The sequence below is a fragment of the Cricetulus griseus genome, chromosome 2 (genome assembly GCF_003668045.3).
Source record: "Cricetulus griseus strain 17A/GY chromosome 2, alternate assembly CriGri-PICRH-1.0, whole genome shotgun sequence".
NCBI lineage: Eukaryota > Metazoa > Chordata > Mammalia > Rodentia > Cricetidae > Cricetulus > Cricetulus griseus.
The window spans coordinates 392060926-392080562 of NC_048595.1; the positions used below are offsets into that span (position 1 = coordinate 392060926).

Genomic DNA, 19637 nt, shown 5'->3' on the forward strand with positions numbered 1-19637 from the left:
AACTTGGAGTGGATACAAACCACTGCCCGGCGCCTTAAGTTTTAACAAGGATAAAAAGGCAATAATGAGCTGGAATTGTCAAACGTAAGGGCATCTTCTAGGAAAAGGCTGAGCAGTTTGTCGTGGCGACAGGTTTTCTCTGCTTAGACAACTCACATAAAGTTGGCTCCAAATCGAAGTTCTGTTTTCTAGGACACAAAATTCTGGAAAGGTCAAGTTGGGTACTCAAAGACAAAATGAAGTAATTATCTAATTAACTCAATTTGCTAGCCTCCCCAATTAAGATTTAAATGTTTGAAGGGAGCTTTTAAAAAAGTCATTACCTACATCATTTCCCCAACTTTCCTTTTCATGTTACCCGAGAAATGCGTTCTTTTTGAAAATAAGTTTATGAATGTAATATCAAAGATTTTTCCACGCAGTGCTTTAGGGGAGGGGCCAGCTTTGACTGGTGCCTTTCCATTTTCTCTGCTGTTCTCAGTGTTTTAGCATAGTGCTGAAACAGCCCATTAAACTATTTACTGCATGTGAGAAGGGCACTGGTGAACGATGGCTTCCACATTGCAACAAGGAGTCAAGTCTAAATCTGAGAAGCCAAGAAAACCCCAATCGACATGAAACAAATGAATCACATTATGAGTGGAAAAGGCATTTCACTTGCTTAGCTGCAGATGTGCTGACCCGATGCTGGGTTTTGGGAAAAAGTGAAGCCAACATTGTGAAGCAACAATGGCAGCCATCAGTTTCATCTCTTGTTAAAACTTTTAGTGTAAACCTTACTTTTGGCTGTCCAAGCGGAAACTTAACACAAGTTTACTTCAACAGTTCATTTTCTTTCTCTCCTTTTTTTTCTGCAATGGAAAATAATTTAGCAACTTGGACATAAACACTTATTATTTTAAAAAAGAAAAACTAGTAAATTCCTTTAGTGAAAAAGCACTTCAGATGTAAAGCTCATTAGCTGTGCCCTGGTTGTCATAGTTGCTTTTGTAGAATTCTTTATGGAAAGCAAGATCCCACCTTCTTATTAGTTGCTGCCAATGTGAATGAACATTATAAACAGGAAAATAAGATATTCATTTCAGAGTTATAACTAATAATATGACATAGCTCCATTTATTAAAAACACATGTCAGATCTCTAAATGGTCTTAAAAGGCCAACATTAGGAGGACAGACAAGTCAAGGGCAGCATTTTCTATCCTTGATCTGAACCACACTTATCTTTCAAGCCATGTGTTTATTTATTTTTTTTTGCAACATAAACACTGGGCTTTAATTCCTGGAGGCATGAGCATCACTTCCAACAGCTATGCCGAGAGCACAGAGTGGGAAGGACTGAGAACTAATGAGAGAAAACGGGACCTGCTCAAAATAATCATTCGAGCTCTTGAGAAAATGACTTGCTCCATTAAACTGACCCAATGATTTTTCCTGTTTATTAAACTTGCCCAAACTTTTATGGGTTAGAGACTCTTTTAAAACACTCCTATAAAATAAATACACCGTACCCACACACCTGAACATCCCTATCACATGAAACTTTTGTGCCTATTTCCACACACCTGAGTGGTAGTACTAGTAACCTTCTGAGGTAAAAGATAGCAAGATGGAGTTGCTATCCATCTTTGCAAAAGATGAAATGAATGCAAAATAAATGAAATTAAGTGTGAGATCCCTTTAATAAACACAGGTGCCTCTGAGATGACTTTTTGTTTTTTTGGGGGGGGTTGTTTTTGTTGTTGTTGTTTTTGTTTTTGTGTTTTTACATCTGGGTTTGTATCTCCTCCAGACATCTTTGCCTGCCACTCTAATATCTGGTGATAAATGGTTCCTTAATTTGCACAAGTTTTCAATTGCCCTCATAGAGGACCACCTTGAAGGAGCGAGTAAAAGGTTTAGTCATGGTTTCTATCTCACTATTCAAATTCAATACATTCTAGTTAAATCGACAATTAATAGGTCACTGCCAAAATAGCAGTGTATCAGTCCTGGTTAATAAACAATCCCCACAGTTGATAATGGGCCCTGTGTATTCAGCAAGTCCCTATATACAGTCAGCTCAGGCACTAAATCCCCTTTCAGGTGGACAGGGCTATATGGGAAGATGAGCTGGAATGAGTCTATAAAAGTCAGTTCAATTCACTGCTTTATTTTTCAGTCAAGGGCTTTAAATGGTGTCCAGAAATTCACTTGGAATGCGAAGCGGGAGAAAAGGCTGACACACAGAGACTGGCTTTATGACCATACAAAAGGACAAATGACCCTTGCCCAAGCCCTCTCACTGTGAAATGGTCCCTAAAGTTCATCTGCAGAGTGAAAAATCGTGGTGAGGTCGCGTGTGGATGAGTCCAGCAAAAGTGAGGATTGGTCACGGGTCTGTCACCCATTGTAGCCACGTCCCAGCCGTGTAAAGGGCTCTGTGGGAAAGTATCGGCCCCCTAAAGAGATGCTCACAAGCCTGCAGCTCATTAAACAGCAGCATTTGCTGCCTCGCTTGTTGGGAGTCATTTGGTGGGGCAACTACTCTCCTGAAACATCCATAAAACACATGAACACATACAGGGCCATGGAGCTGTGGCTTGGGACTCACCCTCACTCCACTCTCACCTGGCGTGGCTGTGTGCCTGCGTAAGCGCCTTGTCAAGCCTCCATCTTCTGCCTATAGATTTTTACTGACATCCCAAGATACCTATATGCACGAGAGAGAGTGGGCCCCAGACCACTGCTCTGTTCCGTTTCTCCTCTTCTTTCCCAGACACAAATGAATTTTGCTTTTAGAACGTTTAGAGACCAGTTCCCTGAAAACATTCCCTACAAAGCCCGGCCGGTTTTCTTCAGGAAGATAGAGATAATAATTTACTTCTTCTTTATGGTCTCCAGTTTCTAATTATTTTCTACACCTGTGACTTCTGAGTTTTTTGAAGCCTAATGAAAAAAACAGAGTGCACTCTCTATGCCTGCTTTCCTCCCCGCCCCTACCCCCTTTCTTTAACGGAGTGTGGCTACAGGTTTCAGAAAGAGCCAAACTGGTCCCTCTAAGATCTTTTATACCAAATGGAAAACAAGCCTTTGCCTTGGCCTGTCAGCTCCGGACTTAGTGTGGCCGAAAACCCTCTCACAATCGCTCACTGTGCAGAGGTTTGATAATCTCTGGAAACCTCCTGAATGGGGTCGCTGTGATTTTTAGTGAGGCATTAGCTCCTTGCCGCTGCACTGCCAATTAGCTTCCCTGAGCACATTAAATCCTGCTGCTTTGGTTTACAAAGTAACTGAGGCATTGCTGATGAAGCATTAAAACTTACTTGCAAAAGCTGTGGGGGAGGCAGGGCGCCTGCAGGACCCACCGCAGCACGCAGAGTAGAATGGCTGGGCGTTCAGGAGGAAGGGTTTGGAAGGCACTGCAGAGAGAGCATTGATCCCATTGATTAACCGTTTCTTTTACAAAATCTCCAAGCTTTCCCCAAGGCCCTGAGTAAAAGCACTCCATGGCTGAATTTTACCTCAGTTCTAACTTGTACTAAACTTAAAGTCATTTTGAAGTGTCAAAGTTCTTGCCAAGTCCTTTCCTCGGCATTTGGAAGATGCTGAGGAAAAGACTCAAGGCAGGATGGTTGTAATTACAAATAATGAATAGCGACTGTTCTTTTCTACAAGGCACACTAGAGTGACAGGAGGCAAGGGACATCTGCAATGATGCACACACGTCTGCACCTGCCCTGGCCAACATGCCAGCTTCTGGCCAAGTATAATTGCTAAGCTCAAATATGGCTAGCATGGGTAGGTACTAAATCTTCAGACCAGATTAATTTAAACTTAAAGAGGTTCTTGTGGCTAAGGATGACAATATTAAATGGCATGGTTCTAAACGTTCTACTTACCAAGAAACAATTTAAGTGCCTGGTCTTTAGAAGAGATTATATCACATCAGTGTTCATGTCCACGTTCTATGAAAGAACTGGGTTCCCAAGATGGTAAAAGCTAATTTATTGAACAGTTAGTTGTTCCTTAATAAAAGTACTGTTTCTCTTCCCTGTCACTTGTTTTAAAGTACGAAAGAACAATTGTATTGTCTGTCAAGATAAATCCAGTTACCTGAAAGCATGTTCACACTGTAGCGTGTCATCCCTAATTCTGTTTTACTCAATTGATTTAAGCACATGATTCATAAAGCTGTTAAGAGATGCCCATGGGATCCTGGACATGTGGGGAGGAGGCCTAATTGAGTGTCTAAACAGTCATGAAGGTTTTATTATTATTATTATTATCACATGTTGTTCTAACATTTTTACTACAACATCACAGACATAATGATCATTTTAGTTGAATATAATATTTAAGAAAAAATTTGAACACCATTCCTGACTCCATAGAAAAACAGCTATGAAGACTATTGGAGACTCTAATAGCTATTGTTATTGAGAACTAAGTGCCAAGTCTGGTTAAATGCCACCTTCTACATACCACATCCTTTAATAAAATGTATTCAGTACAGTATAAATATGGGGAAGGGGGTTCACCATTTCCTGAAGTGAGGCACCTGTTTTTACTCTGAGGTACACAGCAGCATTACCTGACATATTGTAAATAGTCAGGGGCTGGAGGGATGGCTTAGCCATTAAAGGCTGAGCTCACAACCAGAATAATCAGACTTTTAAGAATCAAATAAATGGTCTTTAAAACAAAGAACAGGAAACTTTATTCTTCTCCCCAGAATTCCCTCAAATATGGTATCCTTTGAGATTGATGAACTTGAAATCCAAATTTCAACATGAAAATAAAGATTTCTTTTTACTATTTTCTCTTGTCTTTACGTGGCAACATCTTTCCATTTCTGGATCACACCATGGACTCTTATTTTGATTTGATATGCCTTCACAGCTTTTTCAAGAACACAGTATTTTCAGTCTTGCACTCTTACCAACCAGAACAGCAGGGTATAATAAAGCAAATAGATTGCCCAAGAAAAAATATTTATAGTATTTGTAGGATCCTGAAGGCCTTAAAATTGTAAACTAGTTGGAAACTAGTACCTATGCCTCCTATCACACAATATTGAGAGGTCAATATTAATATTTTTACTTTTAAAATACATTTCTAAAAAAATGAAGTGTCTTAAAATTTGAAACTAAGCAAAGACATGAAATGACAAATTATTTTGGTTTTCCAAAGTTAGTTAAAAAAATAGTTTCATTTCTATTATGGATTTGTTCTAGTGTTGACCATAAACCACAACAGGAATAATACTTTTATATGGGTTTTACAATTTGTATTGGAAGAGTAATCCATGAAATCTTAATGTTGCTACCTAAACAAGGCCTGCACAATGATATCAGTTGACATTCTAGCATGGATGGGGAAAATCGAACAAGGCCACACCCCTAAATGAGGTGACTTACAGCTTCCAAGGGCGGGGGGGGGGGTGGGGGGGGTGGGGGGGTGAATCAGTCTTCTCTAGGGACAAGCTGACTGACATGTTGTCTAATCCCAAGTGGCTAATCTTAAAGACACACACTTATGAGCAGCACTGAAGGGACTCAGTGTGTGTGTGTGTGTGTGTGTGTGTGTGTGTGTGTGTGTGTGTGAATAATAGTTAAAGAAAAAGTCATACAGTTGGGAGGTAGGAGAAGGATTTGGGTGTGGTTGAAGACAGAAATGATGTAAATATAATAGCCAGGAATGGAATTCTCAAAAGACAGTTAAAGAAGATTATGACATTTGCAGGTAGATAAAATTTCCATTACTATTGTGAATAATAAAGAACTTTGAAAATGGTAATGTATTTCTAGGTAGAAATGTTGCATCTTCGAGTTTCTAAACATTTCTTTTAACTTACTACCTCTCCAAAGTGAGCATTCTTTACATAATTAATCAGGGCTATTGTGCTTTTAGGCTATTCTTTGTTTTACTAGGTAGGAAAAAAAGGAAGATTCAACAATGTTGCAATTAGATCTATAAAGTTAAACAATTTCCATGTTATCTGGAAGCATCAAAACTGTGTATGTCCATTTGGGTTTTTTTCAAGTGTAGAACATAAAACAGAACACTGCCATGTATAAATAAAGTGTACATTTTCCTATTCTAAGAAAAAAATGTTTCCCAGTCTTAAGATATAGCCCTAACAATGGAAAAATGATAGATTAAAAACCATTTGTTTACGTGAGACAAGACACCAATTAAATTATGTGTGATAAATGTGGTTTGAAAGCATCTGATCTGAAGTTAAACCAGGAACGGTGTAATTGAACAGTCTGCTATACTGCCACATGTTGCTCCATTTGAAATTTGTAAACAAAATGACACCAAAATCTGTAATGACAGAAATATAATCAAAATCTACAGTAGTAATTCTAGCTGGGGCAATAGGAAATGGCTTTCACATTGTGACGTGGCTAGCCTGGCAGTTTGTTTACTGTGCAGCATGTTTTCAGCACTCCAGTCATCTCTTGGACTCGCACACTTAGCAGGAGATTAGTCAGCTCTTGATTGCTGTACATAAATACACCTTATTTAAGCTGGTTTATGTGGAAATTGCTGTGAAATTCCGATTAAGTGCTCTCTTTTCACCTCTGACAGAAGTCAAGCACCAATCCCTCTGAATCTGTGACGGCAAGAGTGCTGAGCGGTCACAGGCAATCAACATTTAAAACAACACCATAGTTCAAAATACACATTACACTGTTAATATTTGTAAATAGCATACTCTTTTTTTTTTTTTTTTTTGAAGCAGTGAGTGAAAGGCAAACTGAGGATGCCTAGAGCAAGTGTTAGGCTGACAGATGTTCGAGAACCTGTAAGCCCTCAGCAATTGCTTTGAAGATGCTCTGGAAAAGGCAGGAAAAGGGCAATTTAATCCTCGGTAAACATTTCAGATTCAGTCCCTGAAGGCTGAATGCTGTTATTCCACCATTTGTCTCAGCAGGCTCCCTGGCTGGTCAATGTAGTAACAGTGTTTGGAGAGTATTTGTCCTATGCTGGCCCTGGACTGGTCATGAATTTAGCTCATTCTCTCTCCATTCACTGACTCTGGACTTCAAAGGGGCAGGCATCTGGAATGTGACGGAATTCTTTCAAAAATGTTAGAAATGAGCAAGATAAGTCATCTTGATTTTCACATAAGACCCTATTATTAGCTAGGAGGGTAGAGACATGACCAGTTACTAGGTAAGAGCTGGAGACTAGAAAATGGAAATATTTCCAGGATTCCCATGAGAAAAAAGCAAATGGCCTGAGGTTGGGTAGCACAGCCCCAAGATTATACCTTCTCAGTGGGATTACAAAGTCATCACAATGATCAATCCACTACAACGTTCAGTTAAGCAATTACAGCTGATTTAATGATGAAGCATTCTTTTTATTTTTGAAGCATTCTTTTAAAAGAAAACACTACTAAGTACATGGATTGGTCATTAAGTATTCCACAGCCTAGGACAGCCATAAGCCCCACTACAGAAAAGCATTATTGTCTAGAATGTTCCATTTTAATTGCTTTATTTTTTGCTATTTTCATTCTTCTTTACTAGCAGATAATTACAATGTCCATCTAAAAGGTGCAAAAGGAGAACCTGCAAAATGTGGTACTGACTTACTTAAGAGGACATCTTAGAGAAGGAGTCCAAAAGTTTAACAGTGAGATTTTCAAGCAAGTCCCAGGAGCCCACCACAATCTGTGTGGACTGCATAGTACATTTGAGAAGAGATGGAAAAAAAAAATCACTTACTAAGCCAGCATGTAAAATCAACCAAACAAAAAGTTGTAGGAAAAGCATAATGGAGAATTAAATTGCCAACGTTTTTATGACATCCTTCAAGTGCCAGGTTCTCAGGCACTTGGAATGAAAAGAAATCTAAACTGCAACTCAAAAATAGCGCACAGTGGAAGAGACTGTCTAGACTAAGGGTGGGCCCAAAGACAAAGCTTTAAAGGATGGCAAACCTCTATCAAGGGACAGTCAGGCCTAAGGACTATAACGAGGCTTCATCATGGGTGTTGTCACACAGTCCACTTGAAGCAACCCATTTGTATGATCCAGTTGCAAACTTTGCCTTCAGTCAGCAGGGAAATAAGGAAGGCCATCCCTTACATTTCTGATACCCAGGAAACAACAGAAGCGGGCATTCTGGGGTTTGCCTCAAGTATTTTAAAGATAGAAAATAACAGGTCTTCATGTGTGAGAATGGCTCATGAGAAGCTAACTCCACTGAAATGCTACTTGCTAGATTCAGTCCTTTAAGTCCATGTCAAATATGAGCTATAGTCTATCAAGTGCCAAATTCTGCCCTGTCTGCCAGGACTACAATGACCAAAAGGAATAATTCCCATTACTTGAAGAATTTGTTTTTGCTTTTTTATGAACTTACAGGTCAGAGGTAAAAATTTCCCAGTACTCCAAATTACTTTTGTTCTATCAGACAAGATGCATCACTCACAAAGATAAAGGTTACGAATCCCTACTGTTTCCCTAACCAATGGTTCTCAGTTATGAATATGAATATGAATTATAATTATCTGGGGTACTACTTTACAAAAATGGTGATGCCTGGGCACCATACCAACCTGGTTAAATCAGACTTGGTTTGTAAGAGGCCCCTCATAAAGTATTGGTTCAAAAAACTCCACAGGTGATTATAATGTTAGCCAGGATGACGTCACTGAATAGAATGTAAAACAATGCCTAGTAGGCAGCAGTGTTTAACTGATGTTAGCCTGTCCCCTGTCTATATCATGTGGTAAGTGTAGGGTGATACTAAGACAATGTAGAAAAGAAGCTGTATAGCCCAGACTTTCACTGAAATATTTAAGCAAGTAGCTAGACACCCATAATCCCTGCACTCTGAAATGTACAAATGAGCAAATGAATAATATTTTATACTGTGTTAATTTGTATTACATGTGACACACACATATACATATACATATATATGTATATATATATGTTTATATATATATATATATATATATAGAGAGAGAGAGAGAGGGGGGGGGGCGGAAGCTTGGCTAAGGGTGTCTTTCAGTATGAAAAACATCTTTGAACCTCCCTTTGAAAAGCACTCAGAACAACAAAAGAATAAAAAGGCATTCTGGTTAGGAAAGGTCACATGTACAAAGGAATAGCATAGAGCAGGTTAAGGATACCAGTCCAGCTGCTAGGACAAAGTCAAAGGAATGAACAGTAGTACAAAGTATAACTAAGAATGGTTAGATATTGCTGCTATGACAAAGGCCTTAATCCCAAAGCATGCATTTTCATTCTAGCTCCAGTCAAAGGGACAATTTGTATTTCCCAGACTAGCCTGGTTATAGGAAGAAAGCTATATTTGAAACTCATTGGATAGCGGTGACTGGGTATTGCAAGTGTCCTAAACATCCTGTCTGGTGACACCACACTGTGACAACAGGTACTAGTAAGCATATATTTAGATACCTCCACCAACATCTTGATCCAAGAGCAGCAAGTGGATCACCTGGCTTCCCTCCAAGCTCACTAGATCTTTGTGACCACCATAGGACTCCAGGGTCACTCTGCTGTCTCACCATGGTCCATTACACAACTCCTAGAAAATGAGCTGAATTTGAGGGAGCATTGTTCTATATAGTATAAAGTAGATGTTACATAGGAGAATACCTTTAAACAATGGCATGGATAGCTCCCAGGTCATCACCTCTGTGCAGTCTCCCTGAGCTCCAGCTATCTATCACTCTGTGATTGATTCCTCCTACACAGGTCTACTCAGAAGCTGGGTCCAGTAGGAATCATACTATCACTCTTGGCAGATTTTAAATGGCTGCAGTGGTGTGATAAGCTCCCCACTACTGAGAAGTGGAGTCTACTAGTTCATCTCTGGAATGTCAGATGCTCTTGGTGACTTTCTCAACCATGCTGTTGGCAGGGCAGCCTTTCAGAACTTTCCAAGACCTGCTGTGTTTAGTTAGAGGCTCCAGAAAGTCCAGCGCTCTCAAACCATGTGGGCTTATTTTCAGAACTCTCCCATTTGGAGCCCAGAAACCTTGCAATAAAAAGGTCAAGACTTTAAAGAATCCAAATCTTGATGAAAAACTCCAGCTGAGCACCCAGTTACTGCCAGTCCTGTGGGTGGCACCTTGGACATGTAGCCCACAGATCTTGGACATCCAGTCACAACGTCAGGATATTCCCAGTGAGAAACCCTCAGCTGAGCTCAGGCAGCCCTCAGAAGGGTGGGGAAAAAAACAAACTGCTTTTTCTTTGTTTGTTTGTTTGCTTCTAATCTACAAATTGCCTACATGGATTCTTATAGTATTTTATATATGATAAACTAGAGGAAACAGCTTGCACCTCTTTTGCTGTTTGTTACCAAAGAGCTTTTGAGGCAAGTGCTTGAAAATTAAATGTTGATGCTAACTTCTGCTCTCATTTTGAAACGAGGCATCTTGAACCACTCTAGGCTACATAGTCAGTACCACTAAGCCCTTCAATCTAGACCATAAAATCATGGGCAGGTTCGTAGGGCTCAGATAATGAATGATTCCATACATTAAAATATCCCTCACCTTGCCATTTATGCTTCGGATGAAGGGTTGACAAACTTTCATGGACCTGAAAGTAAATATTCTGGGTTTTCTGAATCACATGGCATCTATAACAATTGTTGGGTTTCTATCTGTAATGCAAAGCACCTATAGAAAATAGGTAAACCCATAGTGCAAACCTACCCCTGTCCCCTTTCAAGACATGGAGGGCTTTTCAAACTTCAGACTCGGTGTACCTATAGAGTTGTTGGATGTGTCTAGATCCAGTTTGGGATAGTCTATTAGAAACCTGCCAGCAGTCATGGCTTTCTTCTCTCACTGAGGCATATAGCTTTGTCAAAACGGAACTTACTCCATGCATATTTTAATTTAGAAAGTATTCAAGATTTAAAATTTTAAAAAACAAGGAATTTGGAGACTTCAATAGGATTTATAGAAATATATCATACATTCTACTTACAATTGTCACTTAGAATTAAAAAAAATTAAGGATGCCAGGAAACCTGCATGCAAAACAGAAAACCAAAAATCCTGCCTGCTCAGGAATATTTATAAGCAATAAAGTTATTAAACATCTAACAATATACACAAAAAGCCAAACTTCTTGGTTTATTTTTTTTCCTTTACTTCTCCTATATCCTATAGTTCTGAATCAAAGGTCTAAAAACTTACAGCAGCTTTTTGATCTTTGACATCAGAGAGAATTTTAGTGCCTACAGTTTACCATTCACATAACTCACAAAAATATGCCCCTGATCTATGCACAACTAATAGCTGGTTGACAAAATGAATAATGCTATTAAAAAGGAAATGAGGTATGGTAACCTTATATAAAGTGATGAATCGCTCAGCATTGCCAAGTTAAGTACTGACTGGAGGCTAAAAAAGAATGAAAGGTGAAGATTTCATTAAAAGTGGAAACATTACTGAGAGTGAAATAAAGTACATTGGAATAAAATATACAAGGGTCCAGTAAGCATGTTATTTGTTAAGGCAAAAATCCAATTTCTTACTCAGAGTGTATAAAACAGAAGAATGATCTAACAAAGCCTTAAATGAAGGTTCTAACAAGCATTCTTAGATACAAATCATATTGTTTCAGTTTACCATTTCCCTTTTTACTCCTGGCGAATTCCAGGTGCATTTGAACGAAAATTTATTTATACTGACTTAAAAGTCTGTAGACTTCATTGTGTGTATTCATTCATAGGTGTAGGGAAGTGCAAGTCAGAGAAAACTTTAAAAGTGGTGAATCAAAGTTTTAAAGGGGTGGGGAAGATGAAGAGTAACCTATTCCAGGCATGGTGGTTCATGACTGCAATCTCTGCACTTAGGAGGCTGAGGCAGAAATAATAAGAGTTCAAAGATATAAATCTGTATGAAACAGAAAAGTTCTAGATAAAGCAGAAAAGGTGCCAAGTCAGAATGGGCTATGCTGTGAGATCCAGTTTCAAAGACCAAAATAAATAAGATGGACTCTAAAGTGATAGGCAATGTCAACAATGCAAATTTGGTAGTTGTGGTAGTTTGAATGTAATTGGCCCCCATAATCTCATAGGGAGTGGCACTATTAGGAGGTGTGGCTTTTTTGGAGTGGGTATGGCCTTGTTGAAGAAAGTGTGTCACTGTGCGGGTGGTCTTTGAGGTTTCCCATGCTCAGGATACCTCCCGTGTCACAGTTGACTTCCTGTTGCCTGCAAGATGTAGGGTTCTCAGGTACTTCTCCAACACCATGCCGCCGTGCTCTCCACCATGATGGTAATGGACTGAACCTCTGAAACTATAAGCAAGCCTCTCTAATTAAATTTTTTGCTTATAAGAGTTGCCATGGTCATGGTGCCTCTTCATAGCAATAGAAACCCTAACTAAGTTAAAAGGTGGATGGCAAATAAATAAAATAATACTCTTTTGAAAAACAGAGACACATTTGTTTAAACATTTTAAGAAAAATTTCCCATGTGTACAGGCTTTGCAATCAAAGAACCAGAAAGAAATTTAGAACACAATTACTAACCATAAATTATGCACAGACAGTTGTCATTTACTGACACGTTGCCATCATTTCTATGTGGCTAAGTACAAGTATCTTGTAGTAAATCGAGACGCTTTCTGACAAGCACAAGAAGAGAAAGGAGGCAGCACAGGAGGAGGAAGACAATGGAATCCAACACAAATAGATAAAGAGGAGGGAGATGCAGCACTTGCCCAGCCCCAGGGAAAAGACAAAAATCACCCTTGGCCATCACAAGCTGCCTCGAACATGTGACATTCTTATCTGGTGCAGCCACAAACCTTCTGAATACGGTCTTAAAATCTATGTTCTAAGCATTCAATCCATTGTACCTCTTTACCCCTGAAGTCACTGAAGTGAGAACTACATGGAAATTAGAACTTAAGCTTGTCTGCTCCATTTATTCCTACTGTGTTAGCAAATAGGAATGGCTATCCATACAAGTGTCCATTAAGATTCATTTTGTTTGAGTAAAGTTGCAGTTGTACATGTTGACTAATGGGAGGGATGTAGGTGCTGAAGTTGAGGGCAACTCAAATGCACATGGAGAGTTTCCAAGTCAGATGTTGTTCTTTAAGGAGTGTGGTTTTCTCCATCAGCATTAAAGTAAAGGACCTGTTTGTTAGTGCTACTTATGTTAAGGACTGCTCCTTGAACCTAAAGGTGTTGATTAACTTGGAGACTATGCAACAAAATTTGCTCAGAATGTTTCATGGGTTGAATAAGTCCTGTACATGTTAACTACAAGGACATGCTAATCTGGTTACAAAAATATGAAGATACATTAAGACTATGGTCTGCTATTCCCAGCAGAAGATGGCAGAGCAAGAAACTGCTTCAATGGGGCCATCAATCTCATTCTGAATTCCACACTCTTGTTGCCCTGGTTCTTGTCAGCATCATTAACATCCCAGGGTCCAAGGTTTCAACTGGTCAAAAATAAAGCTAGAATACAGTTTATGAATAAAGTTATCCCAGTCATCCTTTGCCAAATGCCTAAAATAGTTTTACAGAGTCACAGTCCTGGTGTGTCTCAATGAAAGGAGGATAAAATGCCACTCTTAATGCATGGCACAAGTGCAAGTAGGTGAGATAGAGTGAAGAATTAGTAGGTCAACAATCCTCTGGATGACAGATGGATGAAGCAGTCAGAAAACATGTTAAATGTTGGCAGTAAAAAGAAACCCCAGATGAGTTACAGAAAAAAATGGTACCAATTTTGATTTTTCTGGGCTACACAACACAACATATATGTTAAGACAGCATAAAGAATGTTTAACTCACTTGTCCAGAATAAATATTTGCTTTCTGATCCTTTTAAATGTACATGAGTGGGTTTACTAAATGACAAGCTATTTTCAATTTGAAGAGAATCCATGGCCCAACCACCAAGAGGAAAATTCACAGGACATTTTCATAACTAAAAGAAATTCATATTTTTTCTTCTATAAATTTCAAGATCCCTTTTTAAATATAAAACAACATGAATATTCTAATATTCACAGTATTTTCCAAATGATGAGGATAATGAACTTTGGGAATATTGCCTTTAATATTTATAATTTCACTTGTAAACCTTCCTGATCCCCACTAATAAACTCTAATGGATCAGAGACATCTTTCTTTCAGATAAAAAGTATAGGTGATTCTTCATTATCTGCTGTCAGAAAAGCTGTCTTCCTCAAACCTTCAGAAATGCCCTTTTGGTGCTGACAGCTTATTACTTAGAGCCTCTTCCCCCAAGGTGTTCAAACTTGCTGATTTTGGGGAGCTAAGAAGCTCTACTCTCACCCCTGACCTGAGGAGCCTGAGCTCTTTCTCAGCTGCAAACTTCTTTCCTGATTATTTCCCTGGTTGTACTCTTTGAGGTCTCCTTAAGAGTCAACTCAAGATGAACCCAAGGTAGCAGACTGAAGATTGGGGGCATTTTTTTTTTCTCTTTTTGAGAGTTGCACTTAGGACAAAAACAAAATTAGCAAGTAAAATAATTTTGTTATAGAAAACAATTGCCATGCCAACAGCTACCTTCGGGCCTACTATGAGGATTAAAGAAACTAAGCATTGTGAAAATGACTGGAACCTAAGAGCATGGACTGTAACTCCACAAGGGCAGAAATAAGTTGCTGCTTATTCAGTGATGATGCCAAACACCTAGAACAGAGCCCAACACATGATGGACCTCAAGCTTTGCTGAACGAATGAATTATATGGTGCAATCAATAGTATATGACCAAAATAATGAAGCAAAAATACAAACAGTGGAACAGATCACGACAGTGTGATCTATATAAAGCAACATGGGGCAATTTCTTACCAGTCCATTTAGAGTAGTCAGCAAATTAAGGTCGACAAAAATAAGTGTAGTCAATTTGTTAAAATTATTTTAAATCACATTTGATAATTCTTTCCTAAGACAATATATAAAGTGAAGACACAGAACTTGTGCTTCAGGGTTTCAGACATGAGTCAATGGTAGGATGCTTGCCTACCATTCCTAAGGCCCCCAATTCAATCTCCACTGCTGACCAAAACAGAAACCAAAACAAACTGATACATACTTCACTGGTTATTTCTCAAAGAGATCTATGTTATCTTTGGGGGAGGGGGAAATAGCTCTTCTAAGAAGTCTACAGAATGGCAGTCACAGGCTGGGGATGTACCTTGGTGTAGCATTTGTTTGCACAGCGTGTATGAGAGACTGTGAGGTCAGCCCCCAGTTGTGGGAGTGACATCAGCCACACCCTCTCACCTGATCTCCAGATGACCTTTAAAGATATTGTCACTTTACAACTTCACAACTGCTACATGAAGGAGAGCCTGCATTTACTGAGACAGGGCAGTGTCATTTAAAATGGAGGCAGTGTTCACAAGACTGCATTCTCGTCTAAATTATTTTGGTCACGGACTTACAAGGGTGTTTTTCCCACCTTCCTCTCTTTAGATATTTTTCCAGTTTGAAAAAGTGGATGCTTTCTTCCCAAAAATGCATTTTGAAACAAATGGTTGCTTGTTCATATGAAAACTAACCTAGGAAAAGATGAAATCCTCAATGGGGACTGAACACGTCATTTGGGAAAACACACATCTAAACTATAGTAGAGCTTAAATAGTAGAGAGTAAATTATGCTCTCTTAATTACTTTAAAAAAAAACCTCACTTTTTTTGCACTTGGGCACTTGTGTAAGTATGCCAGGATGAATATGTTCTTGTAAAATAAATAATGTTGGAAACCCCTTCTCCATGAATTACAGCATTTGGAGTGAAATGAATATGACTACGAAATTACTCTGTGGCTTGCTGAGCTATCCTTGCTAATTTGCACTTAGTTTAACCACTGAAAAGTCAACAGAGGTTACAGCTAAGCAGTTTTGTACACCCAGAAGTCAATCACCAGCAATTTAAGAAATCTTTAAAGCTAACTTCTCTGAGCACAATTCTAAACCTACAAATCCCCAAATTGTCTAGAAAAACAAATGCTATTTGTGCGACATTATTTACTTGTTTGTGGTCACCTGAACCTATCTCACATGTTTCTATACAATATTTCAAATATTTACAATATTTCAAAAAAAGCTGTGCTCACATCTCCCAAGGCACACAAACATTTCCAAAGCATATAGGCCTTGCCTTCACTTGAGCTTGCCTCTCCCAGGGTGCAAAGGGCTTTCCCAGCATTTAAGTTCTATGCTCTGTGAATGAGACCGGTGTTAATAATTTCATTTGTTCCATTCTGTTAGTAGCCATTTCAAGTGAAAGGCCGGGACAGGTTCTAAACACACTAAATTCTATAAAGCCATTAGCAATAAATTTGACCTGGCAGTTTGCTGGGACAATGGAAACCGCTGAAAGGCACGTTAGTCTTTCTGGGCAAACTCACCGGGATTAAAAGAATAGGTTAAGACTGTCTAAGGACACAGTAATAATAATAATAATAATAATAATAATAATAATAATAATAATCCAACTGGATATCACTTTCCCAATCGCTTGGAGACTTTGCTAATATCTGGCCTCAGCTTTAACTCAACTGCCTACAGCTTTCCTCCCAATCCCACTAGTTAGGTTTTATTCAGTAAAAATAAAGATATTTATTTATATGTTTAATATAAATAAAATATACTCAAGTATTAAAAATATCAATAAACTCGAAGTGCCCTTCTTTCACTAAATTCCTGTTTATAGGTGAACTTCCTACTTTAGTTTTCAATCCAAAAATCAGCTAGCTCAGAACGAAGCAAACAAGCTTCAGCCTTGATCTTTATACCTCAGGAGATCCAAACTGTGAAAGTTTACGGAAGTCCAAAGTTTGTGCAACACTTTTCAAACCATCAGACCCCCACCAAGGCATTGGCAAGGTCTCTAGCCGCTAAGTCCCACGCACCGTCCTGCCAACAACTTTCTGGAGATGCAGTGCTGACCTTGGGGACAGAAGCCAGCCAACTAGAAATCCCTAAACTCCCAGTATCCCCGCTAAAACCAATCCGTCCAGGTAGCCCAGCCACCTGTTGAAGAAGTAGGCTAGGAATGACGAGGGCTGGGTGGGATGGAGAGAAAAGATATCAGAACTGGTGTCCCCTCCTGACTGCCCAAGTAGCATCTGCACCCGGGATCAGCTCTCTGCAGTGGGTCACCCGGGCGAGCACTCACCGCGAGGTTCACCGGTGGAGACTGCTTTGGCGCATGGGCTGGCTGCAGAGCTAACCTGGGGCTGAGTTTCCCTTAGAGCTGAGGCTATCCTGGAACCAAGGCTTCCCTGGGCCGAGGTTCCCTTGGGCTGGGGTTCCCCTGGATAGAGGCTCCCTTGGACTGAAGTTCCCCTGGGTCGAGGCTCCCCTAGGCTAAGGATCCTCTGAACTGAAGCTCCCCGAGGCTGAGGCTCTCCTGGGTCGAGGCTCCCCAGGGCTGGGGCTCCCCAGGGCTGAGGCTCCCCGGAACTGAGGCTTCCTGGGTCGAGGCTCTCTTGGACCGAGGTCCCCCTTGACCAAAGCTCACCTGGGGTTGAGGGCTGAAAGGCACTGTCTCGGTCCCCTGGAGCCCGGCCGGGCACCTGGAAGGCCCAGCGCGCACCATAGGGCCCGGTCGGGCACAGCTTGAGCGGCACTGGGCTGGCAGGCAGTGGCCGCAGCTGCGGACACTCGGGACCCGGCGCTGGGCGCGGGGGCGGGGGTGCGTGTGTGGGTCCGGCCCCTGCGCGCAGCAAGTTCTCGATCAGGAAACTCTTGCCCAGGCTGCCGAAGCCCGGAGCAGGGAGGCCGAGGAGTGCCGAGGAAGCCACCACATCCCAGTAGGCTCCGGCCTGGGCTGCCACAGCGCTGGGCAGCATGGTGCGCGCCGCTGCCTGGTGAGCGGCGGGGAGTGAGTGCGCCGGGACCGGGACCCAGACAGGATCGGGGCAGAGGGGTGCGTCCCCAGCCCTTGGCGGCGCCTCTGGCAGAGTCCGGGAGCAGTCTGCAGATCAGGACAGGGTTTTCACATCACGACGGAAGGTGTGTCCGGCCCATCCATTCATGTCATCCTGCCCACAAAGTGACAGATGAGGCCAACAATGAGGGCAATGAGAGTCCGGGCTCCAGCGAGGGGAGGGGACTCTTGCTGAGGAGGTGGGCGTGGAGGGGACGGGAAAGGGGCGCTGCCACTCTGCCTGCCAAGCCTTGACCCTGGTGCTGGAGCCCTGGGCTCTCTGGTATTGGTTATCATGAACTTCTAGGGGACATGAACTGGGTCTACTGAAGCGCAGTCGACACGGATACCAATGATAGCTCTTTTGCAGGTTTTATGGGTGCCTCTGTTTTAAGAAGAAAGGGAGTGGTTTTTCTTAGATATTTTACAAAATTTGTTTCCAATGATTCATCTCAGGTTACCTTTTATTAAGATACATTTTAAGGATTCTGGAGAGAGGTGATACACCTTCAGTCTAGATGAGATGATGTCATCATTTTTATCTAATGCAGAGCTCCAGGCTGAATACTCACTGGGTTACAATGCTTGCTGCTGTAACAGAGGACCCAAGTTCAGTTCCCAGCAGCCCTTGCAAATCCAGCTTCAGGGGATTGGATGCCTTCTTAGGGCTTCCACAGGCACCTACATACAAGTGCACATACCCACAAAAGGACATTTAACTAAAAATAAAATTTTTAAGAGATCTTATTCTATAACCATTGCTAGTGGGGTGCATCTCTAAAGAGAGAGGTAGAGACAAAAATACTACATTATTTAGAGTTATGTTGTGCTTTTTAGACTGAAAACTTCAGTATTTTTTAGTTAACTGTTTGTGGGGACTGACCAGATGGAAAGCCTGTGTGTGTGTGTGTGTGTGTGTGTGTGTGTGTGTGTGTGTGTGTGTGTGGTGTGTGTATGTGTGTGTGAGAGTGTGTGAGAGAGAGAGAGCCAGAGAGAGCAGGCATGCCAGAGAGAGAGAGAGAGAGAGAGAGAGAGAGAGAGAGAGAGAGAGAGCCCTTTTAACTACAAGACTTTAAAAGCCTCTCTGACTTTGGAAACTGTCAATGGAGTGTTAAAACTGTGACTCCAATTAACACTTACCCTCCTTCCCTAATTTAGATGTATTTATTTAGGATAAGACTTTATTAGAGTTTCTGCAAAGTTTGTAGTCACATGTCTGGTTTCATTTCTTGCCCTAAAACTAATCTGGGCTTGATTTCAGTTTACTTAAAAGCCTGTCTTGAGTTGCCAGGTTGGGAAGCTAGTTTTCCTTTTCAGATTTCATCTTTGGGGGGCTTTCAAGATGGTTTGATGGATAAATGCACTTGTCATCAAGAATGATGACCTAAGTTTGATCTCTGGAACCAACACAGTAGGAAATAACTGACTCTCAAAGGTCCTCTGAGTTCCACACAAGTGTCATGGAATGCAGACTCTCTCTCTCTCTCTCTCTCTCTCTCTCTCTCTCTCTCTCTCTCTCACACACACACACACACACACACACACACACACACACACAGCAGCAGCAGCAGCAGCAGCAGCAGCAGCAGCAGCAGCTGCACTAGTTTGTTGTTGTTGTTTCAATTCACCTTTTGGTGAGTTGGTTACTTTATGCTGACACCAAATACATACAATATTTTATAAAGATCCCTCCTCAAAGATCAACTTTCATAGCCAA

The 19637-nt window shown here is 40.8% G+C and overlaps 1 protein-coding gene across 1 annotated transcript in view; it reads right to left on the minus strand.

The window, feature by feature from the left end:
• The window catches only part of Dbx2 (developing brain homeobox 2), a 29955-nt gene extending 11930 nt beyond the window's left edge, over positions 1 to 18025 (minus strand). The window contains 3 exon segments of the mRNA XM_035439209.1: positions 3305 to 3400; positions 17513 to 17995; positions 17998 to 18025. Coding sequence (XP_035295100.1) covers positions 3305 to 3400; positions 17513 to 17995; positions 17998 to 18025 — 607 coding nt within the window.
• Positions 18026 to 19637: the final 1612 nt, after the last annotated feature.